The 24,793-nt window shown below is 48.2% G+C and overlaps 2 protein-coding genes across 3 annotated transcripts in view; one reads left to right on the top strand and one right to left on the bottom strand.

Moving 5' to 3' along the window:
* SLC22A23 (solute carrier family 22 member 23) overlaps window positions 1-9,471 on the top strand; it is a 111,999-nt gene extending 102,528 nt beyond the window's left edge. For both annotated transcript variants that reach the window (XM_075142593.1, XM_075142592.1), the window contains 3 exons: window positions 475-507; window positions 2,341-2,464; window positions 8,778-9,471. In XM_075142593.1, coding sequence (XP_074998694.1) covers window positions 475-507; window positions 2,341-2,464; window positions 8,778-9,135 — 515 coding nt within the window. In that variant the 3' untranslated portion in view covers window positions 9,136-9,471. The remainder of the gene's footprint in view (window positions 1-474; window positions 508-2,340; window positions 2,465-8,777) is intronic.
* Window positions 9,472-14,483: 5,012 nt separating this feature from the next.
* Window positions 14,484-20,451, bottom strand: PSMG4 (proteasome assembly chaperone 4). The gene is made up of 3 exons (XM_075142595.1): window positions 20,187-20,451; window positions 19,957-20,032; window positions 14,484-14,745 (listed from the first exon to the last, which is right to left on the bottom strand). The coding sequence occupies exons 1-3, from the start codon at window positions 20,370-20,372 to the stop codon at window positions 14,624-14,626; spliced, it is 384 nt and encodes a 127-aa protein (XP_074998696.1). The 5' UTR covers window positions 20,373-20,451; the 3' UTR covers window positions 14,484-14,623.
* Between the last annotated feature and the right edge of the window lie 4,342 nt (window positions 20,452-24,793).

Genomic DNA, 24,793 nt, shown 5'->3' with positions numbered 1-24,793 from the left:
AGCTCAGGTTTTTGGGGAGGAATAGGTCTCCCACCGGTGTGATGATGCTGATGCCCAGAGTTTTGCTCTCTAACTAAAGCCTCTGTTGGCCATTCCCTTGGGGCTGCAGCACAAGCGCAGTTTCTCTTCTCCCTCCTCATTAGCAACAAAGAGGCCTTTGTGTTAATGCCAGTGGTAATTCTGGGGCTCTTAAAAATGCTTTACTGCTGTGTTTCTTATCACTGTCTCATTAGCATGCTGCCCTCCAGCTGAAAGGGGCCTGGAAACGACATGTCCTATCTGGTGGCCATGGAAAGATGTGCCAGTTGTGGCACGGGAAAGGAGAATTGGGGGGTGCTAGGGTGGCCTGTGGGATTTACCATTTTTTTTTCTTTTCCTTTGGATAAATAAGTATGTAACAACAGTGTGTTCTTGTTTTCTCTCCCTGTCTCTCTTATTTTTATCTTACTCTAACTTCTGTGGTCTTGGATCCAGTGATCGGAAAATACAGTCAACTTCCAGACTCAGGTATGGTTTACAGATGAGCCTGCATCATGCAGGAAGCGCTCCCCCGGCAGCGGGTAGATCCCAAAGGCCGGGGCCAAAGCACCCGGAGCAGAGCTGCTGCTGAAGAGGGGTGCAGGGGGAAAGCCCACTTCTACACAGTGCTTTGGGACCCCGCTTGTAGACAGGCCTGTTTGTTTATATGCAGTCTCTTGGTGTAGCATCCCCTCCACATACTCTGACTCGCTTCTGCATGTCAAGAGAGGGTGCAGACGTCCCCTAAGGTTTATTTTTAGATATGGGCAAGGCTTTCTCAGAAAGTCTCCTTCTCAGAAGCAACATTCCCTGTTCGATATCTTCCAGAAAGACCTGAGATGCCAAAGTCCCTTCTGATAAGGGGACTTAGGCACCTTAGAAAATACTGCCCCGGGCACCTTATCCCAGCCTGAAGTACTGTAATAGCAATGCAGTGACAGGTTACAGGGGAACAAAATTTACCCTTCTGTATTTGATTTAACGGACCTGTCCTTGCCCAGCTTTTCCAAGGTCTGTTCTGCTGAGCAGTCACGACTCCCTGCGGGGTCAGTGGCTCAGCCTCACCCACTGTGCAAGAGTTGCCAGGGAGCCTCAGAGAACCGTAATTTGCAAGGTGCCATGCTCACGTCCTTATCTGCTGGCAGTATTTGCTCTGTCCCCCAGACTTGGGGTGCATTGCAGAAAGGGCTTAGTCCTGAGCAGGCTGTAGCAGGTTTTGAAGTTGTAACCTAAGAGCTCCCGAATAGCTTTTGCTCTCCTGAGAGCTGATATATTCAGCAAGAACAAAAGCAGGTGTTACTTTTCGTTGGATCCAACCCAGAAAGTGCACCTGCTTGGGGCTGCATGCTGCTGAGCAGCCTTTTCTCTGGGCAGATCTTGGGACTTGGCTGGAGGAAGGTGGGGGGTATTGGCTGCAAAGCTCCAATCCTTTCCCCAGCACTCCCGTTAGGCACAATGTATTTCCCTCATATGGTGCAAGAGTCTCTGTGAACAAAGTGGCCTCCTTGCTGGCCGGGGTGGGCCACATGAGCTTGTACGACCTTGGATCGGATATCTGCTCCTGCACGCAGAAGGTGGCAAGCAGCGATCAAGTGAGGGATGTATTGTGATTGTGGCCAGGAGACAGTTTCCTTTAGCTTTGTTTAGATTTACTGAGGTTTCTCCCTGTGCTTGATAGACACTGTTTGCTCCCGGAAACCTTGCTGCCATCCAGCTGTGAAATGATTGAGCAAACAGCCTTGCTGGTCACGGTGACTTAGAGGAGTGCTTCACCGTCCTTGGCATCGGCTTTTCTCGCCCCGAGTTGTCAGGCGAAGGCTGTCAAGCTGAGGGTTACGACAGAGTTTGCAGACTGATCACGTGCAGGGGCTTAGCACAGAGATGGGAGCACTTTTATTTCTTTCCCCTCTTGTCCTGCGAGCCTCTCCAGTGCCTAAGCCACTCAGCTGTACCAGATGTTTGGCAGCTTGATGAACGCTGCCTGCCTCCGCTTGTCTGTCAAACGTGGGAGGGAAGTGGCTGGTGCCTAAAAGACTGCCCAAAGATGTGTTTTTTCTTGGGTTTTACCTTTTTGTGGTGGCTGGGCATAAATAATTCAGAGATCGCTGCCATTTTTGGCATGACATTATGATTTTTTTCACGTATGTTTGTGTCTCAGGTGTTTAGGGAATGGATTTTATAAATACCAGTTTTAAATTAGTATTACAAAAATGACTCAAATTCTTGTCTAGGGAGAATGAGTAACATGAACCTATTTTCTTGTTTTCTTCCTTGGAAGTTTGGCCTCATTCTCACTTTTTATGAACACGTTTGTCTTGACAGGTATGAGTGACAGCGTCAAAGACAAATTCTCTACTGCGTTTTCCATCGTGGGTATGTTTTCTTCGCATGCCGTTGGAAGCCTCAGCGTGTTCTTCTGTGCTGAAATCACACCCACGGTAATCAGGTGAGACGTTGGAGCCCTCCTCTTCAAAGGATGGGGATGAAATTGTCCTCATTTAATTGATAACTGGTTGTGTAACTTAACACTCGGTATGGGAGGGGAAATCCCCCATAACTGGAGACATCGCAGCAATTTTTGGGTCACTCTAATTTAATGTTGCTGCAGTCAGTCTGCCTAAGTAAATGCCCGTCTGTAGACAGAGAGGCTTTGTTTCCGATGGCTCCACCTTGTGTCCCATCGTGGTGATCATCAGCAGGCCAGGCATCATATGAATCGCATTTGTTTGCAGTGCGGTATGGTCTTAAATACTTAGCTGAACCAGATAGTGAGGTTGAACCGTGTTATTGCTTCACTTACTCTGCTGGATTTGTACAAGCAGTCACCATGTGTGACCACGGCTTGATATTAAAAGAGGAATTCCACGAGCGTGCAGAGGAGGACATAGGTGCAGGCAATCCCTGCCTCCATAGGGCAGGTTAATCAGACCAGCTATAGGGGTGTTTCGGTGCAAAGGAGGTGTTGCAACATGTGGTGTTAAATGGTTTTGGTCCATATAGGTGCTCTGCAAGTCTGCCTCTCCTACAGCAGCACCAGTGTGAGTGGTCTGCCTTTATTGCAGATTAAGTCATCTTTCTCTTTGCACCCAGATCTATCTTAGCAGAGGCTTAAATTTTGTCTAAAAAGGAGAGCTTTCACCCTGAGCAATAGTAGAAATCAGGCAGATGATCTTCACTGGAGAGCTTCCCATAAAATGTCTTTGTATAGGTTTTTGTGCCATGTTATGTGTTCACTGTTATCTTTCACAGCACAAAGGTTGTGCGTTTGTGTTCTGGATTATGCTTTCAGCAGTGCCACAGCGATTCAGGAGTCCGCCCTGACTCCATTGAATTTCCCAAGAATGTAGGTCATACGGGTGGGAGGGAGAGAGGGTGGAGGGAAGAGGATACTCTTTTTTTTTTTCTTTTTTTCTCCAAATTATATGCCTTTTCAATAACTTTGCAAAAGTACTGTAGCAGAACTATCAGCTGAGTAGCCAGCGTCTCCTTGATCCATGGCCTTTTCTTCCAAGCTATCTGACTTTGTGAATGTATTTTACAGATAACATTATTTCCACAGGGAAAGGCAGTGTGAGTGGTGAGGAGATTATACAGCAGCCCGAAACACTAACAGCTATTTACTTAGTGCGTGTCAGTCAGCTTGGTGTTTTTATGCCTCTTTAATTTTCTCCTTGTCTCTGTTTGAAAGATGTATAGATAAGGAATTGGCCACGTCAACCAGAAGAGAATCTGCCAAGGGTCAGATGCACAGTGTGAACTTAGCAAGCTTTTTTCCTTAAATCACTTATGTTATTACAGGGAAAGGGACAAAATCTTGGCTGGGAACCAAAATTCTGCTTCCCCTGGCTCTGCTGGGTGACACCAGGCGAGTGACAATAGCTGGATATGCCTCAGGGTCCCCGTTCATTAATAGGGATGATGACACTCTGCAGCGCTTTGTAGTCCCACCACCGTGAAACTCGTGATAAGATCCACTCAGGATTGTAATTAGAAGGTGAAGCTCAGGGATGTGGTTAAGGTGCCTTGTGTCTTGTGTTTTGGTGGGATCTGGCTGCTGCCTTACAACCTGTTCTCCAAAATACTGCCTCGGGTGCCCTTTAGTGTTTCAGACCATCTTAATATGCTTTTGGTTGAATCTCGAGGAGCCTTAAGGAAAAGGGAGACAGAGAGAGCGCTGGGTCCATCTCTGGGGTTTCCCTGATCAAATCTTTTACATTTTATCCCCATCCCTGAGGGAGGAAAACAGCACTGCCGTTATTATCGGGGTAGTGGTGGCATGACAGAGAAGCTGTAGCGCCCGTCCAGCTCTGCTGCGGTGGTGTTGCGATGAATGGTTACAGCAGTGTAGGAGGAAAACAGCCATCTTCATCGCCAAGAGGTGCCGCCTGCTCCCGAAACACGAAGGTCCCACACTGTCACATGGCACAGAGGGGTCCTTCGTACCCTCGCACCGCACCCCGGTCTCCTGGCGCTAGGTAGGAGGGCTTCACCAGGAGCTCCTGTTCCTTGTACCAGGGACTTCAGCACAGAGCGCCTTCCAAATGCTGAATTTAAGCACTAAGTGGCACCGATAATCCATCTCTAATAATCTTGACGGGAACACCACTGCAGTCTGCACGGCTACTAAATAGGAATAGGCTGAGGAAAGCATGGTGTGTGCTCTCCCCCTCCTCTGCAAGCTCAGTTACTGCCAAGTGGAAGAGAGATCTGGTTATTTCTCTCTGTGTCCTGCTTTTGAGCCCACCCAGCCAAAGAAATGAAGAGTGGACAGCGACAGCCGAATTAGGAGCTTTACCTATCATCGATAGCTGTCTCAAGCCGAATTTCCAGTGGAGTGCAGTGCTGTTTGCTGGGACCTGAACCAGGCCTGGCTTTTCAAAGGTGGTGCCTTGCCCCATGAGGCCAAGGGCGTCCTGGTGTGTTACTGAAGCTCTGGCCTAGGACTGAGCGCACAACAGGGTCGCTTATGTGCAGGAAAGGCAGGGGAAAAAAGTGGAGGTTTTCAGGGACTGACTTCAAGAAGTGGTTGAGCTGGCTGGACGAAGCCCTCAAAACCTGGTCTGAATTCAGTGTTGTCCCTGCTTTGTGCAGGAGGCTGGAGTAGGTGCTCTCCCAAAGTCTCCTCCAGCCTGAGTAGCTCGCCGGCTCTTTTGTACTCTGAGCCGTGCCGCCTGTCGACCCGTTTGCTCAAGACAGGCACATGGCCATCCGAAGACAGGATTAACATTTCTCAGCTCCCCTGAGCGGTGCTGAGAAGGGCAAGTCTCCTTTCTTAGGTTTAGCCTGGTTCGAGCAAAGAGTATCAGCGAGGATCTTTTGCTGCTCTCTGAAAAAACACTGCAGTAGTGAGCAAGGAAATTCTCCTCCGTGAACAGGGAAGCCCTTTCTGAGGACAAAATTTGGGACTGAGGTCCCTTTGCGATTTGCCCGCGTCAGGACCGTAAGCCTCGGGCAAAACCTGCCGCTGGGCGAGCCGGGGTCGGGGAAGTGGCTCTGATCACCCGTGGGGCCGAGCCGTGGGGACGGAGGCACACCAGGCGGAGGTGCGAGGTGAGAAGCTGGGGCTCGCCGTGGGTGCCAGCAGCCCTTGCACTCCCTCCCTTGGCTCTGGTCTGCACCTTGGAGCGCGTTTGAAGTACAGACGCTGGCCCCTGCCATGGGAGACCTCGTACTGAGGAGAAGCGGTGCCCCAAAACACCCTGAATGTTTTTGGCTTCCACCTGCTGCCCCATGACGCCTGCAAAAACAGTGTGAATTACGAGGGTGCTGCCTCTCTTGCCCTGTACCCGTTTTCCTGATGTGCATGTGAACAACAAAAAATTCCTGGTGGTGTTTTCAGGGTTGTTTTGTTTTGTTTTGTTTTTTCTCCCATATTCATATTTGAAGTATAGTCAAACATCTAAAAAAATCTTTTAGGACGCATACTAAAATGTATTTTCAAGCCTTCTTCTGCCAGGTTTGGTGGTGCTGGATAAAGTAATGCCTGCTCTAGTTACTGACGTCATATGGAAAAACTTTTTATTTTCCCCTCCAAATCTGAAGCCACTTGACCCGTAATGACAGAGCCGTCTTTGTTGTTGCCTTTTCCTGTTTCCTTTCAGCTTACTTGATGTCCTTCTACAGCAGCTTTTAAAACTCACCTCAGGTCCTTCTCGGGGGTTGAGATACAATTTAGCTGTAGCAAACACTGATGTAAATGAGCCGGGCTTTTGTTGCTCCGGAGCCAGCTTGGCGAGTGATTTGCCATGCGTTCAGGGCTGGTTGTGTCGATTACTCATGTGAGTGTATTAATGAAGTTGCAGGGAGGCCAGTTGCACAATGGCCGTATTCAGCTGGGTTTCTAAATTGCCATCAGAAGGCTGGCAAGTTTTTAATAAGGGCTTTTGCAGTATTTGGGGAAATCACTGTTGTCTCTGAAAGATGCTCTGCCGAGCCTGGAGAATTAGAAGGTACATATGTGAATTTTTGATCTAGTCAGTGTCCCAAGAGCATCTTTTGAAACCTGTGCTTGCTGCCCTTTAGCTATCAAGTAAGCAGCAGTGGATTCTGGAAAGGATTGGGTGAAGATTAGCTTTAACACGGTGGTTGGCTGAGTGAATTTGGCATTTGTAGGTTTATAGTGCTGTGATTTCTAGTATGCTCAATAGTCAGTGAAACTTTTTTTCCCAAGTGGTTGATGTAAAGCATTTCATTTGCCTTCTGCAGTTGTCTTCTGTAAGGTCTGGTTATCGTTAATAATTATATCTCTGCCATTGGGCCAGGAACTGAAGCACCTGAAGGTTTGGGAATAGACAGCATCTCCCGGAGGAGCCGCAGGAAGCGTGCTGCCCGGGCAAGCTTGGTGGGAGAGTGGGGAGCAGGGTGCCTGCAATTAAGCTCACAGGGAGACCTCCCCCTGCAGGCAGCAGGGTCTTTGGAAAATGAAGAACAAGCTGCCTGTGGTGGTTTAACCCCAGCCAGCAACTAAGCACCACACAGCTGCTCGCTCACTCCCCCCGGCAGTGCAATGGGAGAGAGAATCGGAAGAGTAAAAGTGAGAACACTTATGGGTTGAGATAAGAACAGTTTAGTAATTTAAATAAAGTAATATAAGAATAAATTGTAATGAAAAGGAAAATAACAAAAAGAGAGAGAAATAAAACCCAAGAAAGACAGGTATGGTATGGAAATACCCCTTTGGCCAGTTGGGGTCAACTGTCCTGGCTGTGCCCCCTCCCAGCTTCTTGTGCATCTCCAGCCTTCTCAGTCAGTAGAGCATGAGAAGCTGAAAAGTCCTTGACTTAGCGTAAGCACTACTTAGCAACAACTAAAACATCAGTGTGTTATCAACGTTTTTCTCATCCTAAATCCAAAACACAGCACTGTACCAGCTGCTAGGAAGAAAATTAACTCTATCCCAGTCGAAACCAGGACACTGCTGCTCTCAGAGATTTTGCTAAAACAAGTCACTTGAGGGTGACGCTCCGCTGGCCGGAGACCTCAGTCATGCCACGGCAGGAGGAGGGAATGGTCTGCCCCAGAGAAATGCCTGCGGTGCCGCTTCTGTGCGGGGTCACCCCGCAGGGACAGGCCCCAGGAGCGTGAGCTGTGCCTCAAAATGAGGTGGGCGTGCGCATGTGGCCGGAGGCGTGCCAGGCTTGCCTGCTCCAGGACCTGGAGAGACGCTGATGAGCAAGATGAGGAATTGCAAGAGAGGTTGCTTGCATAGCTGAGCATCAGGAGAGAGCACCGAATTTGGCTTGCACAAGCGACTTCCATGCTTGTGACTGGAGGAAGATGAGGTTTTCACACTTTTTTTTTTTAAGTTTTAAAGTGTTTTCAGTTTTTTGGTGTGCATGCATGTATGATCTCAATACACAAGCACATTGCATTTAATAAATAAGCATTTCTGCCATAAAGAATATTTCATAAAGTTACCTTAAACTTATAATTTAAGCATTTCACCAACGCTAACCTTTTCGTAACCTTTCCGTGATACAAGAATACACAAGAAGAGCAAGAAAGAGTGAAGCGAGGGACCTACCTCAACTTGTACAGTGAGTTAAGAGGAGGTCTCGGAAATGAATCCCAAACTCTTGTTCTCCTATTCTGAGCACTAGATAAGTTATCTTTTTTCCCTGAAAAAATTGTGCATTTTATTACAACATCAGTGTGTTGAGAGACAACATGTTTTTATGGAGAAAATATTTCAGCACTCAGTGTTTGGTATAATGGATCAAGGCAGTGGCCTGTGAAGTCTAATCTCCTGCTCCACTGCTGATTGATGCCAGATACTTTAGAGGCAGCCAGAATCGACTTCTGCACCTGCTGCTTCTTGGTGTGTCTTGTCTAAGCTGGGGAAGGCTGGCATGCTAAGCAAAATCTGGTTTTCCCTCACTGAATATGGGAACACTTGGAAATGGGAACACTTTGGAGGGCTGTCTACACACTCACATGGTAAAGCTCCTCTTCTCCTTACGTCAGGCAGTTATATGGGTGTGAAAAGATACTTAAGCGAGTATAGTTATTTCCCCGTGGTGAGGCAAACAGGCAGCCATGATCTACAACAGCAAAGCAACTCCCTACTGGAGTAACTGCGCAGCATGAAAGCTGTGAGCAAACCAAGATTGCCTTAGAGATTTGGGATGCCCGGGGGCATGCCAGACGGGGGTAGTCCGGGGGACCCGTCGGGGCTGTGGGCTCCCCGCCCCAGTGCCGATGGGTCTGCGCTGGCAGGAGCGGGCTGCGGGGCCGGGCTCTCACCTCTGCTGTGTTTGCAGGGGAGGCGGGCTGGGGCTGGTCCTGGCCAGCGCGGGTTTCGGCCGCCTGACCGCCCCCATCATGGAGCTCCACAACCAGAAAGGCTACTTCCTCCACCACGTCATCTTCGCCTGCTGTACGCTCATCTGCATCATCTGCATCTTGCTGCTGCCAGAGAGCAAGAACCAGAACCTGCCCGAGAACATCCCGGACGGGGAACATTACACCCGGCAGCCCCTCCTGCCGCACAAGAAGGGGGAGCAGCCCCTGCTTCTGACAAACTCTGAACTCAAGGATTACTCCGGCCTCCACGACTCGGCAGCTGTGAGCGACGGGATCTCAGAGAACACCACTGCCAACGGGATGAAGTCAATGTAACCGGGTGGATTTTTTTTTTTCCTTCTTTTTTTTGGTTGGGGTTTTTCTTTCTTTCTTGTCCTCTTTCTTTTGTACTTTATGTGATGCTATTGTGCAGGAGGAGCAGCACTTTGGGCAAAGATGTTTTGCACAGATTTTACAAACCAGTGATGGAGCAGACACAGACTTGGGGGAATTCAACTCTGCTGCTAAAGCAACTTTTGGCATCTTCAACTGTTGTGCAGATTGCTCTTGAAAAAGTTATGGGGGAAAAGACTCATTTGAGAAAAGACCTGGCTGGAGGTAGCCCTTCAGAACTCTTTTTTTCCTGCCATTAAATATGTATATTTATTTTGATTTATTCTCAAGAAGCACTTTATTTCCTTTTCCTTTCATAGATCACAAAAATGAAGCCATCTTATTATAAGAGGTGCAGCCATTCCAAGAAAGAAACCATGGGGGGGTTGTTTTCTGTTTTGTTTTTGTGTTTCTTTAAAGGAAAGAGGGATCCACTGCGAAGTTGAATTGACTGAAATTCAGACTTGTGCAACATTCTTCTGCCTGTCTAGAAAGTCCAAGCGCCCAGGTTGCCTGCTGTGTTTGTATACACCAAAAAAAAAAAAGAAGAAAAAAAAAAGCAAAACCTGTTGTGACTCTGACTGCATTTTAGGCAGCTTATGTTTGTTTTTATAGCCCATATGCACTTAAAAGTTACTTTCTAAATTAGTACTTACTTTTTTCACCAAATGCAGTGAAGAAAATCCTACCCAAACAAGCTGATTTTTCAATGAGAATCAGCCTTCTGCATTTTAAGAGTCCATTAATCTATTTGAGATGGTTCCCGCTGGTCTTTAATACTAATGTAGATGATGTAAATGATCTGATTAATGATGCAAAAATTAGTTTTGCTGAGAATGGCTTTAATTACCAGGAGGCCCAGAATCTCTGATTGACTGCTCCAGGAGAAGAGCATAGACCAGCAGGGACAAAAAGTAAGGAGCATGGGCTACGATCTGTACTTTTATTCCGAAAGGCAGCGCAGCTGGGATTCCCGCTCGTGGGAAACGAGTGTCCTGGCATTGCCTTACCTGTTTTTAGAACCAGGGTTTTTGTTTTCAATTTAAGTGGAAAAATGCTTAAGTGAGTGTCGGAAAGGAATGAATTGATAGCCTGCGAGTAATGACTTATGGTCTGCTGTTGGCCATCTCGGGGCATTTAGAGATGTTTTCTGGTTCTGACCCAAGAATACACAGTGAATTCACCCAGATTTCCCCCCTTCCCTAACTGCTCTCGTAGGACTTTCATTCAGGGGAAAAAAAAGTTTACTTAAATTGGATCTGTCCTACTCTAGGCTAAGTAAATTGAACACCCAGTTTGTCTCTTACTGTGCAGATGGCACTTTGACAGTGGCCACTTGACTCCCCTCTTCCAGCCCCCAAACCGACTGTTTCCTTTGGCCACCGGCTTTTGGTTCTCACCGTGTGAATATCGTGAGGATCTAGTTCAATGCAAGGACTTTGTTAACAACCAGCTTTCTTGCATTGTAGGTAACCTCCCTGCTTTCCCTCCCTCTTCTCCTTTCTCACTCAGGCCATCCATTTGTGATTGCTCGGTAGTGCAGACGTTCACACAAACAGAGCAGCAGGATGTCGATGTTGTATTGAGTGTCCATATGATTGCCACTTTGTTTGATGTACATCTTGCGTTCGTACGCATGGAAAGCGCTCGTTTGCACTTTCCTCCTCTACCTTCCCTCCCCCTTCCTCCTTTGCTGTATATATTGTCGATTAACTGCTGTACCTAACAATTTCCATCCTCCATTAGGCTGCCGATGTCCTCTTACAGGCCCCAATAAATCAGAGATACGTGCTCCCTGGCGGGCGATGCAGTAAGTAGCGCGGCCTCAAAGGCTGACGAGTGCAAGGGGACAGGTAGACCTGCAGAAGCGACAGAGGTTGTTGTGTTCAGAGTAACAATGTTGTCCTAAAGCTGCTAATTTTTGTACAGAGGATGTGGACATTCGGGTTCTTCTTGAGCCTGGTAAGAAACACTGGACCAGTTGATGGTAGTTTTGCCCAAAGTTACACTACTGGTTTTTTTCACCTTTGCTAGACTTGCTATGAATGTGAGAGCCCGATCTTCCTTACACTCAAGTTTTATTGTCGAGCTTGAGCGCAGCTGCTTCTCTTTTTGTTCTGCGCTGAGACTTCTGCAGTCTGTGTTCACCTGAGGAAAAAACCCAGGCCTTCCCCATTCATGCAGTATTCACGTGCCAAATTTGTGCAATAACTTTTGCCTTCGATATGAGATGCTTGTTGCAAGCCACACACATCGGGAGGGGGAAAAAAAATAAAGTGGGTTCACAACAGAAAAACTGAAGAAGCAAAACAAGTCTTAATGGAAAAGGGCCTGAAAGCGGAGGAGCAAGGGCGAGCGCAGAGGCGGAGAGCGGCGTCCTGCCACCCATCGCGCCGTGGAGCCAGCGGCTCCTTCGTTCGTGGTCTCTGTGCATGTGTGCTCAAGCTACAGTACGGCTCTTGTAGACCATCCGCAAGCCTATAAAACCGGCTCCTTCCAGCACCGTCAGCGGTCCTGGTGCGCTCACTGCTGTTGTCCACAGCGCTTTATTGTTTCCTATTCTGGTAGTTGCTCTCTGATGACAGGCGGGCCCAGGGAAGAGAATGGTTGTTTGAACATACCAACATTTATATAGTAAGCGAACTAGGTGACAGGAACACGCGGCAATTTATTTTTCAAAAAATTCTTATGAAATTGACTTGATTTGCTGCTTTTTGGGTTTTTGCCTGAAACCAGGTAGTCGGTACTGATCTTCTGCAACGTGAGGAGCCCCAAATTCTCAAGTTGGTCTGGCCCTCTGCCTCTGTCATGACAACAAAACACAAACTATTTTCCTGCCTGGGCAGCTCCAGTTTTGCTCCCTTTCCTGAAAAGATGAACGCTTCTGTGATTATTATTTTTCTTCCACACACGCTCACGGAGTTGGAAAGCTTTTGCGAAGCGTATCTTGCGTGGAGGAGCCGGGTACCAGGCGATGCAGCCGGGCAGAAAGGGAACGTGGAGACGCTCACCCTGCTCTGCCTGGTCCTGCGGCGGAACAGGGCTCCCTGCCAGGGTCCCCGTCTGCCGCACCACCGGCTCCTCGGCCGCCATCACCAGGAAAGGCTTTTCTCAGGCGGCTCTTTCTGGCCACCGCAACAGGGGAAGCGGTCAAAGCTGTCCTGTCCATTTTGGCCTTTTTCTGTGAACCTTCAGTAACCTCTAAGTCCATCAGTGGATTTTTCTTTGGTTTACCATTTAAGGGCTTTCTTCCATCTTTGTAAGTTTAAACAAAAATGTGAACGTGACATTATGCCTGATCTTGGGGGTTTTGTCCCCTTTTAAGGTTTCAGTACTGCTTTTGCTGCCAGGCACACTGCAAATGGATAACGACAGTCGCCTGTTTGCAAGTGTTTTGTGGCCACTCCGAAAGGGGGTTGTGTGATTTACTTTTTGGTTTTGTTGAGCAGGCTTTTTTTTTTTAATGGAAGTATTTTACTTAACTGTTGCCACTTCCTGGAGCCAAACACTAAAGGTCACCAAATTGGAAGCAGAAGTGCCATTAACTGAACTCTGTGAATGTCAAGTCAAGTTGCGCCTGTAGCTGGCACATAAGACAACGCTATTAAGTGGGGGGATGATCTCCTCCACTGTAACTCGTTTTTTTTTTTGGTTTTTTTTTTAAGAAAAATAAAATTACAAACCTCATTTTAAATGTATTGTGTAAAATGTTTCGGGAAAGGAGTATGGTGTGTTATGTCTAGTGGGTGAGACCTCCCTCCCCATCAGTTTCTGACGAAGTTTTAAAGAATCGTGTTACTGTACGTTTTGATCATGAATAGTCTGGTGGTGCTTCCTCATAGCACAAGCTTAAATCAAGTACTGAAAACAGTCTTACAAGCTAAATGTCTGCATGATGTTACATCTGTTGTACCTACTGAAAAGAACTTTGTATGTAAATGTACAGAATAAAATGAAGTTGTCCCATCAGTTTGCTCTCCTTGGTCTGGCTTCCTGGCAGTGACTTCTAAAACAAGCCGGCAGCACCTAATGTGACATCTCAGCAAACAGCCCTACCCTCCTCTACAAACAGAATGAGCTGATTTTAAATCAGACTAATTAAATCAGCACATTGATTTGCAACTAATTACCTTTTACATTCAGTCACAGAAGAACAGTTGACTTGGTTTCCTGGGTGGTGTAAATTCAAAATAAAATACCCTCCAACAGTTGCTTTTTGCTATTCTGATCTTGAACTGCGGCCAAGGACCAGCGGCTGTTCCCACCAGGTAAGGAAGCCCCCCTGTGCCCACATCCAACCTTCAACGTTGCAGCCACTGGGTGTTCAAGCCCCTTCGGACAAGAGAGTCATCAGGGGTTATGCCTTCTGCATCAGCAACCCCTCAGTTACAGCTTTTAATTGCTGATTGTGCCGCCATAGCAGGTAAGTTCATCAGTTTTCTGTAGGTTGTTAGGACAGTTGTCAGCAGCAGCACTCGTATTTTTTATCTGTATCAGAAGATACAGCTGTCTGAGTCAGGGTTCAACTTGCAATGCAAAAGAAATAACCCGGACTCGCTCAGCAGGTGCTACACTCAGTGTCCCTCCAAATCGCTGTGAGTAACGGGTGGTGTGCCGTAGCACACCCACAGCGGCAAACGGTCACGGCGCCATTGGCTCTGGTTGGTTGGGGGGTCTTTTTGTATAGTTAACTTTTAGCTGCCTTTCTTGTTGAACAAAATAGCTCATGGATCTGCCTTTGGATATCCATCCCACCTAAAAGGAAGTCCAATAATGTAGCAGCAGGATGCTTTGCAGAGGTGGTGGTGGTAGGGACTGCTCTGATTTTTCTAATGAGTATGCTCAATTTACACATATGGTGCTCTTCTAGCAGCCTGACAGATTTATCTATTGCTCCAAAATTCAAGCTGTGCTTTTTCCTTCTACATAGCTCTCAGGGATGTACAGAAAACCCTTTGTGAAACCCTTCTAGTGTTCTCAGTGTCCAAGAGATGGAAGGAAATCTAGTGTTTAGCACTAGCACTACAAAAAATATAGGTTTTTTTATTATTTGAACACTAAAAGCTGCAATACTATGTTCAATACTACTACATAGTAGATTAATTGTACAGGTAGAATGTGGAACTGATTTCCCAGCAGACCCCCATACTGCATGCAGACCAGACACTGCACGCGCTTTTACGATGATGTTCGCACATTGCAGCATATTTTCTACTCTCCTTGCCTATCCCCTACTTAAGAGGGTAGCAAATTGGGGGGGGAGGGGGGAATAAAATCCAGGTCCACCTGTATTTAGGTCCAGCTAGATTTAATGACAACTGCAAATTCAATCAAAACAATACAAAACAAATATACTAACTTAATGTCAGTGTGAAAATTGCAATCAGTTTTTCTACAACAAAAACTCAGGTTATCTTACAATGATGCAAAGTCAGAACTTCTCTGGAAAAGCCGTCATTTCTTCCTTGATCCTGTTTTCTATGAGTAAGGTGAAATTGCTGTCTGTGTTTTGAAGATTGTAGCTGACAAATATCTGTTTTTTGGTCTTGCTGGCTAAAACACAAAACAGAGTAGTCAGCCAGAGTTTGCTCTTGGATAAAAGTGACGATGGTATTCAAGCAAGCCTTTTAAAAAGCCGTATCATGCAGGTTTCTAAAACAACATTCTCCACTCCCGCTGTGCTGGACCCAGTTATAAAGGAAGAGCAGAACAAGTACCTGAGCGTTGGCACGTTGCGCAAAACTACGCACGTCACTGAAATGGGGAATGTAAGCCTGGAGACTATCGACTAGGTTTTGGCCTGATGCAAAAAGCTGTTAGTCACTGGAAAGCCTCACGGTGCTTTTAGTGGATTTTGGACGCTGCTTAAATACAGTACAGCTTAAGTGAAACCACAGGCTATACTGGACTCTTAGCACTGATACCTAGTTTATGAGTTGATAAGTCTATGCGGTGAAAAACACTTACAGAGGGAAAGCGCCCAAGACAGTGGTTAGGCCCCCCAAGTTCTGTTTTATTATGAATCCCTAAAAAGGCCCCCAAAAGTGTGCATCATTCTTGTCTAAGCCTGCTGTCAATCATTTTGTTTCCTTTAACCTTTATTTATGCAGTGTCCATGAACACTCCAGGAGGCGGGAGAGCCTGGGTTGAATCTGATGAAGCCAAGCACAAGTTCCAGGCTACTGTAACGACAAATACCTAGAGAGAGGTGCTATAAAATTAAGAGCTGCCTTCCATGACAGAGCTAATTAACAGTGACAAAAATAATGTCCACTGGGGCAGGAAGACTTAATTATCAGAGCAGAACAGGTAACACCAAGAAGTGTTTCATAAATAAAATGGAATCCTACTTAGATTTTACCATAGTAATATAGCAAATTTGTAACTCTCTATACACTGCTAAAGCTAAACTTTGTGAAGAATGTAAGCACCATAGAGGAAAAACAGGCACTCAATTTAAATTGAGTTGTGGAAAACAGAAGACAAAAAATGGTATTTGGGTCACAAGATATTCCTGGCAGGGAATGAGCTGGGAACTGATGATCCCAGGGAGAAATCAGACTGTTCTGCTGAATATTCAAAAATATCACCTGAATTTTAAAAATTGAAAATAAAGACACCAGAACTCCTAATATCTCAATCCTTTTTAAATGGGAAAGTTACATGGGAAGCCTATATATACATACAAAATGTACTTAAACAGCACTTTTGAGGCATTTTCATTATGCAAATCAATTTATTATCATTTTCTGTTCTAACAGGTTACCAGCTTCCTGGCTTAGTGAGCAGAGCTCCTTCTTGAAATGCAAGGACTCATTTGCCTTTTAAGACTTGGCACTACAAAATGCTGACATAATGCAGCACGTTGCTCCAATTACAAAAAAATTATCGCTTGGCACCAGATTTTGTGGTATAAAGCAGCATGTTTTGTAAGCACTAGTGCTTCATCATCATGCCCTAAATGAATGCAACACTAATTCTGAACTAATTAATACCATTATCCTATCTAACAAAGCTACATCATACTCTGCAGTGTCAAAACTCAACTTCTTAATTATGTTTGCGTAAGATCCGATTGAGTCTCTGGATGCTGTTCCAGTTCCCGGGAACACTCTGAATCCCTCAGGGCTCCCTGCGCCAAGGAGCTCTGTTCCCAGTGGGACCTCTTCTGTCCCCGCTTCCCTGCGGATTCATTTGGACGCGTGGTCTCTTGTGAGAAGGTACAGAAGAGGGAAGACCTTATGCCTCCATGGAAGAACATCTGCAACTTCAGAGTAAAGCAGAAAACCACGAAAGACAAGGCTTACCTAAAAAACCCTTCAGCAGGGCTGCTTCCCACGCAGCCTGGCTGCTAACCAGCCCCTCAAAGCAGGGAAGAAGCCTCCTCGGCAGCCCATCGTCCGGGACGTACCGAGTGCCGAGGAAGACCCGCTCCGACCTCATGGACAGGGCCAAGGCCCGAGTCTAAGCTTGAAGAGGAGCCCGTGGGAGCAGGAAGGACAGAACAAGCGTTAGGCCTAAAGTTTGTAGACCATTCATGCTGTAAAAGAGGTGGTGGAGGGGAACTGTGCCCAGATGGGAAAGACTCAAAGAAGAGGTTGAAGTCATCTTCACCGAGAGTCTGCCAGTCCCTACAGAGGGAAGATGAAGACATGGCGCTATTCAGCAGTCACTGCGGCCAAAAGCACTGTGATTTTGGGATATGCAGGTAAGGGAGGCACTAATGGACATGACTTTCTCAAGAATCGGACTCCACTAACCTACAGGAAACAATCTTTTAGGATTTGGGTTTCTTGACTAGTGAGACACACCTCGGGCCAGAGCAGTCGGGCAGGGCAGTGGGAAACAGTCCCTGCACCTGATACAAACAGATGTAGATAGAAATAGGTAGAAAGAGGAATAGGAACATGGCAAATGTGCCTTCAGCAATGGAAAAGAAAAAAAACAACCCTAAAATAAGGGAGAAGATAGAGCCAGTACAGCAAATACAGCTGTTCTGGCTAGGACCCCTATCAGGCTATGAATAAAACAACGGGAGAATGTGTACGCTGATGCACGGCAGCGCTGAAACTCCTGCTCCAGGGCAGGGAACCTGACATTGCAGGAACAAATGGCAGGTGACGGAATGCGATTGGGAAGTACAAGAAATAAAATTACTGATGTTCAAAGGGCATCGTATGCTACTTAAGTTAGTGCCTGTGAAGACCAGAATGGAAACAGCACGGGAAAAATGGTGACAGCATAGGAGGAAAAAAAAAAAGATACTGCCTGCCTGAAGATTACCACATGGCAGGATGGTTAAAAATGCTACCTTGGAAGTACAGCTACAAATCAGGCTTGGCTGTGAACAGCATCTCTGTTATTAGAGAATCTGTGGGAGTAACAAGTATTTAATTTCCCAGAGGAAAACTAAACACCAATAACAGCAAAGCTTGGTATTTCTAGCCAAGGCAGAACACAGATTTCCTCAGCGAGCACTTTGTGAAAAAAAGAAGATACAGAGATGCTTAGTGATGATCTTGCAGATCATCAGCAGGTTTCAGGAGAATAAACAATTTTGGACTAAGTGACCATGAGCTGACTTAAATTGCTGAATTGACAAAAGCAAGCCTAAAAACTAAGGTGTAGGATTTCAGAAAAAAGATATATTTCTTTTCTCAAAAGTCAACTATGATCAGGTGAAGAGGAAGCACATAATTATTCAAAGCCAGAAGTGTATTATTGACTTTCTCCTTCCAACCAAAGGTGGAAAAGGTCTACAAGCCCTCCTCCATATACAGTATACCTTAAGCAGGATAGCACGAGTAAGAATAGTATCTATCAAGAATATAAAAGGGACTGACTAGCAAGGAAATCTGCAACCCAGAGGTTAGATGGCATGGATACAGAGGAACATCGACCAAAAGCCTTCCTGGGCCGCACCTGGCACAGAAAGCTTAAGATGAAATAACGAAAGACACTTAAGGCACACAAACAAAAAGAAAATAGGAAGTTGCATTATGCTCCAAGGATAAAGAGTAACTGATATCCCAGTACCACGCAACACTATCAGTTTTCAGTATGTGAAATTAGCAATGTAAATGAGAAAAGCACCTCAAAAAAAAAAAAAAAAAAAGAAGGCAGCAAAACTTAGACCACTTACTGAGAGAAAAATCAGGTGACCCAGCCAGCCTCTGACCTAGAAGACTAAATGGACTAATATAAGATATGGCAAGTTATTACTGACTCTAGCTATGAAATCTCTAAGAGTGAAGATAGCACATGCGCTAAAAAAAAAAAGACAGGAGAGGGTGAGAATCACCAAGACAACTTAGAGCTGTTAGCTGGACTCCAACGCCACACGGAAGCTTAGAGCAAGATTCAGAAGAAATGAGTAATGAGGACACCACACGGAAAGTGGAATAAACTGTTACACTTTATCCAAAGTAAACCCTCTCTGACTATATTTTTACTAACTGACTTTTTAAGGATAATGTACTACACACAAAAAAATCATGTTATATACCATATCCCATAGAATTATTACTTAAAAGTGGCAATGATTGAACCCAGCATGTAGAGAAAGAGTTGCCACCAGAGGAGACTACAACAGCGGTTATTAAAAGATAAGTTATCAGAATGAAGAAAGGATGGTAGTACTGTTTTCCAAAGAGCAGTCTTGTGGGCGATCCTTTTTTTATATATGCGTTCGTGGCCATGGAGAAGAAGTAGGTGTAGACTCATGAAACTGCCTGGCAACACAAACTCAGGATACGCTGCCCATAACAAAGATCAGCACACAGACAATTAAGAAGAATTATGTGGCCTTTCCAACTGAAACAACAGAAGTAAGATGAGATTGAGCAGGGCAGCATCTGCATTTAAAACGCGGTAACGAGCACTTCAGCAGTTCACCAGTTGGAGCTGCACCAGTTACTGGTGGGTGATGATGAGTAACCAGCATGATGCAGCTGTCAGAGATGTGAGGGTGCTAGGATGCATTAGGCCAAGTAGTTTTTTACAGATTTAGAGATGCAGGAGTTTGAAAGTTAGCATTCAGATTCAGAAATCTGGCTATGTCGGCATTGCACTAGGTATAGCAGGGCACCCTTACACGTGCTGAAAATGGAGACATCCCGAGAGGTGCCCGTTACGTGCTGCAGGGAGAGTCAGATCAAACACTGGCGTCTGTGAGATGATCCAGGACTTTCCAGGCCAGAACTTCTCAGAATTTGGTGGCTAAAAGGTGCAAGATGTGATGAGGGTTGGCTTCATCTTCAGGCAAAAGGCACGTGCCTTGCGTGATGGCCATCCCACCTCAGAGCACAGAAGTATTACAGCTTTATAGAGAGGTCACTGAAAATCCCACTCGATGGGCACAAGTGTGCGCTTCCCCTGCCTCATACCCAAAGCCAGGGTCAGGATATTAAATAATACGGTTTTGATAATGCTTAACCTGCCTTGAGGCAGAGACCCCGCCTGCTGAGGTTAGGCAGACTTGTATGCTGCTGAAAAATGCGAATCGTAGTGGCGAATGCCGTGAAGTTGCACCGCGGGAGGGTCTGCCGAGGACACCGGCTGCTGCTCGGCCGGGGGCAGCAAGCACCGCATCCCTCTGCGCCCACCCAGACCGGGGGAGGCGGCTCCAAGGTCAGCAGAAACGGCTCTGCCCGGGCCCGACCCGCGTGTTCTCGCCACCCCCGCGGAAGGCAGCCTCCCGCCCCGGCTCCGCCCGCCCCCGCCGTCCCGGACCCGGGAGCGCGCAGCCGCCGCGCCCGCACTTACCCAAGCGCTGGGCCAGGCAGGCGGAGGCGGTGTCGGAGGGATCCCCCAGCAGCGAGGCGGCCACCGGGATGCTGTCCTGCAAGCGGAGCACAGCAGAGGGCAGGGCTTAGTCCCCGGCAGCGCGGGGCGGGAGACCCGCGGCAGAGGCGGCGGAGCCCCGCCAGCCGCCCGCCCGCCCGCCCCGCCGCAGGGCTCCGGCCGGCGGCAGGAGAGGCGGCGGGGACACTCACGCGGGGGCTGCACATGGCGACGGCCAGGCTGGCGAGGGCGGGCGCGGCGCCCACCCAGAGGAAGAGCGAGTCCCGCAGCCGCATGGCGTGGAAGTGCACCCGCTGCTCGCCCAGCCGCCCGCTGAAGTCGTGCAGGGCGATGCCGCCGCCCGCCGCCGCCGCTCCCCCGCCGCCCGCCGCCTCCATCGGCCCTTCTCCCGGCGCCGCCAGGCCTCAGCAAGCAAGGCCCGAGCGGCCGGCCCGCCCCGCTGCCCGGGGAGGCGGTGCTCCGCTGAGCCCGCCCCGCCGCAGACGCTGCCGGCGGTGCCGCCCCCGGCACCGGCCCTGTGCAGCCGCCCGCCCCGGGGACCCGGTGGGTGCACGCTTCCTCTGTGCATAGCCCTCCGGTGTACACGCACAGCCCCACCCGCGCTGGATGCACGAACACACACGGGTGTGCACCCCCTCCGTGCACAGACCCCACCAGCATGCACACGCACCCCTCGGTCCGTGCCCTCCAGCCCCCGAAGTGTACGCTCCCCCCGTCCGGTGCACACCCCCTCCACCTACACCCTCCGAAGGGCACAGCCTCTTCCCGCTGCGCACGCACGCCCCTCCGGTGCACATCTCCCGGTGCACGCACACACACCCACCCGGGGGCACACACGCACCCCCTCCGTGTACAGGCACACACACCCCTTGGTGGGTGCACTCTCCCTCCGTGCGCGGCTTCCCCGGGGCTCCCACCCGCCCCGGCGGTGCACACTCCCCGCGCCCCGAGCCCCCTCCCCGCCCGCCGCAGGGGCCCGGGGCCGCGGGATTAAGGCGGAGGCAGCGGCAGGGATGGAGAAACCCCACTAGATGGCAGGGAACCACTGCGTGCGGAGGCACGGCCGGTAAAGCGGGGTTCAGGCGGCGTCGGTGAGTCGCCCGGCAGGAGCCTCGGGGTTTCAGACTAAAGGGAAGGGGTGGGGTGATGCTGTGCGGCCTCGGAAACCCCCCGGGGAAGGGGAGGAGGAAGGTCACGGTGACCTCGGCTTCATTTGGTTCTGGAGGTTTTCAGGGTTATGGGGGATCTACAAAGCAAGCAAGTCGGGTTTGCTGAGCTCCGGAGAATATGGAACCATGAATTAAAGGTCCTACTTTGGGAATGAATTTTGTGCCCACCACACTTTCACCAGAGCACAGCTAAGCTGGTCATTATTGAAAAGGATTTTCCTTAACTGTGCCGTCTGTCGCTGATAAGAATATAGGCGGCACAGCTGTAAGGGCCATGAGCCCTTTACAATTGGAAACGTGTATTTTTGAACCACAGGCAGGGTGTCATCTCTGCCTAAAGAATGAGCACGTTAATGACACAGATTGGTTTTTTAGTTAGTGTTTCCTCTGCCTCCAATTTTGTACGTATTTCTAGAAATCAAAATTTCCATTTCCAAATTCTAAAATTTCATTTTCACGTTGAAGAAACAGGGAGAAAAAATGAACTGGTCATCACTTTTCTTCCCTAAGCCGCTCTGGTTCTTCTGGCATCTGCCAAAAGACAAAATCCTCAAGCCTGCTAATTTCTGCCTGTGCTGCCGCTTCGACGCTAAATCCCGGGAGGCAACTAAGCCCGGCTCAGCTGCCATACCCGACATCCCATGGCACAGGATCAGCTTGGGGAGGGGGGGTCCCAGGCCACCTCCTCTGCCCTACATTTGTCACTTGCTGCTCACACAAAGCATTATGGGATGTATGGTGGCAGACTCCAGCTACGCCTGTCCCCCGCCTCCCTGCTGAGGCAGCGTCAGGCTTATGCTGGTCCCCAGCTCTCCCCGTGCCCCCACTCCACAGCCCATCCCAACCCTTGGCCTCCGCATGGGTTGGCCTCCCACAAGGTGAGTATGGGCAGAGGCTGGGGCTTGTGTCGGGACTCAAAAATCAGCCTCTCCCTGTCCCAGCAGCCTGTTGCAAACTGACACTCAGCCTGTGGCAACTGCAGAGATCAGGCAGGCAAATAGGTGAGAAAAGCCCCCTTGGAAGGGGGCGAGCGCTGGCTGCGTGCGCCAAACGCTTCCCTCTGCGTGGCGGTCCTCTCTCTGCTTGTTGCGGCTGCGGATTCGCTCTGCGCTCGGCGGCAGGTGAGGCCGTCAGCTGAAACAGGGAAAGCTATCACTGGCCGGGAGCATTGCAGAAATAAAAATCTAGGCACCAGATAAAATATCTGCTGGGAGCCACACAGGTGGTGGTGGTGAGATTCCTGTGATTAGACACCTGCGGGTGATGGAGGAGACTTGCTCCAGGCTCGCTCCATCAGGGGAGAGAAGCAGGCAATTTTAGGGCACAGTTCAGCTGAGCTGCTTTAGATCTCTCCTTGAGTGAGAAGCATCCCCTCCTGACCGATTTCCATTGACTCCAAGGGAGGTTAGGGTGAAAGGTAAGACGTGCACAGCTTTGCAGACAGATTTATTCATGTAGGCAAATCCTTCTTTAAGTGTTCAGAGCCAGTTTCTTTGCTACACTGGGACAGTGTTGGCTTCTGCAGTGGAGTTCCAGTGGAGGATCTGCTCTAACAAAGTCCCAGCCCAGCATGTCTCTTCCCACCAAGCAGAATTTTGGGCCTCCTGGCGTGCTAAACCTATGTTTAAATGATCTGCTGGTTTGAAGTAAGAGTACTCTGTTTTCTTCCCTGGCCTTTCCATATCAAATACAAATTTCTTGTGTTGCTTTGAAGGCTGTCTACAGGTTTGCTCCTCCCTAGGGGGGAACTGCCCCTATTTCATCATGCTCTGATCTGTTCCTCTTCTCATCAGGAGTCTTCTCCAAAGTGCTTGGAGCTTTTCTTGGGATCTTAAGCCCTGCAGACCTCTGAAGGTAAGCCACGGGCTTCCTCTGCACATAAGTGGTTCTACATATTTAACAATTTTCTGTGAAATATAGCTACCGTCTGTAGTTCATGCTAAATCCTTGTTTAAGCTCAGAAGAGGAAGAACATTCATCTAGCAAGTAAAATGCTAAGTAAGTATTTTTATTTGCAATGCAGGTGTGAAGAGTGAGTGGAGCTGTGGAGAACCAGACCATCAAGCGTGAAATGAATTTCCTAATTACAGTGCTGCAAGGTCATCAGAGCCCCTGCAAAACGAGAGGGGAAAGCACGCCAGCAGCGTATGGAACCTCTTGCATTTTCTTTAATGCGCTCATCTTTTTTCTGTGGCCATGAAAGCAGCATCTATTAGTCTGCCTTATTTGTCAGGTATGAGGCTAGGATGAGCCTCAGCTGCAGTGAGACACCAGATAGCAAACTAATGATGAAGCAAAGATACTATAGCAAAAGCACTGCATGTGTATATGGATGTGTATACATATTGCTGCTCGGATGAGATCCAAGCCCCAGGAGATGTTGTTTAAAGATATGCTCCTTGTTCTTCTCCAAAAGTTAGGTTGCCCACAAGAGTAACTAGATCCTAAACCCTGATTTTTACTGCCCATCCTCTCCCCTCTAGTACAGTTTTAAGCCAGGTGTAAATCTTCTTCCTGGTAACTGAGGAGTTAAGAGATGTAAAGCACATAGTTACGGACTGGGATGTCACCAAGAGAAGCAAATGTTTTCTGATTCCAGAATGCATTCTGTGCTTTTGCTCCTGCATGAGTAAAGTGTGAATTTGACACATGAGAAAGCAGTTGACCGTTAGTGTGTGTCAGTGAACCTTCTGTTGATGCCTCAGGACATGCCAGTTTTCCAGATTTGTTGTCCTTTTGCAGAGGAGTAAATGACCGCTCGATAAAGGCAAATGAAGCCTCCCAACCGCTCCGGTGAGGCTTCGTGGTACCAGGCTGCTGCAACAGTAGCTGTGCTGCAGTTCCAGACTTTTGGGGGTCCGCTTTGTGTTGAGACTTGGAGACTAATTGTATGTAGACTTCCCTCAGCGGCACTGGTGGCTGCAGGGGTCCCTTTCTCTCCCTGTGCCATCGGGGCACCCGAGGAGGTGAAAAAATACTTCCTTTTTTTGTCATCATTGGATTGTTTTTCTCAGCTGGATCAGTCCTCTGATCTAGCTTGCTGCCCCACTGCTCAAATATTTGTGCTGGCATCATGGAGGGCAGCATCAGGCAAGCATGGGCAAGCAAGAAAGGGAGAAGTGTCTCTGCTTACACTGTGCAGTCACCAAGGCTGTGACACTGTGGCCACGTAAACCAATTTTAGGTGGGGCTGCCCCAGTCCTGCTTTCTAGTGTTCATCTGATATGATGATGAGTCAGTTTGGGGAACCAAACTGGTCCAAAACTATTCCTGGGATCCTGGGATGGGATGTTTGTTTAGATGTAATAGGAAACTGCTCCTGAAACACCTAACCATGGCCACAGCGCTCTCTTAACCTGAGGGCTCAAAACACTTTGTCAAGTGTTGATCAGCCTGACTTATGGACATAGAAAAGAGTCAGGAAGAGAATCCAGGCTGGAACTTTTGAAAGAGTTGCAGAAAATGGGGGAATCAGGCTGGTGAACTTGTATGAAAATCACGGTTTAAGAGATGTGCAAGGGGGCTGCACCGAATTCATGCTATGAATCTCATTTTCCAAAGCAATTATCAAGGCCAGCTCCCCACCCCAAAAAGCCCATGTCTGAAAAAGCACCCGTAATCGAATGCAA

The sequence above is a fragment of the Calonectris borealis genome, chromosome 2 (assembly GCF_964195595.1).
Source record: "Calonectris borealis chromosome 2, bCalBor7.hap1.2, whole genome shotgun sequence".
Lineage (NCBI taxonomy): Eukaryota > Metazoa > Chordata > Aves > Procellariiformes > Procellariidae > Calonectris > Calonectris borealis.
Note: the sequence above shows the minus strand (reverse complement) of the source record. Positions and strands in the feature narration are given on the sequence as shown.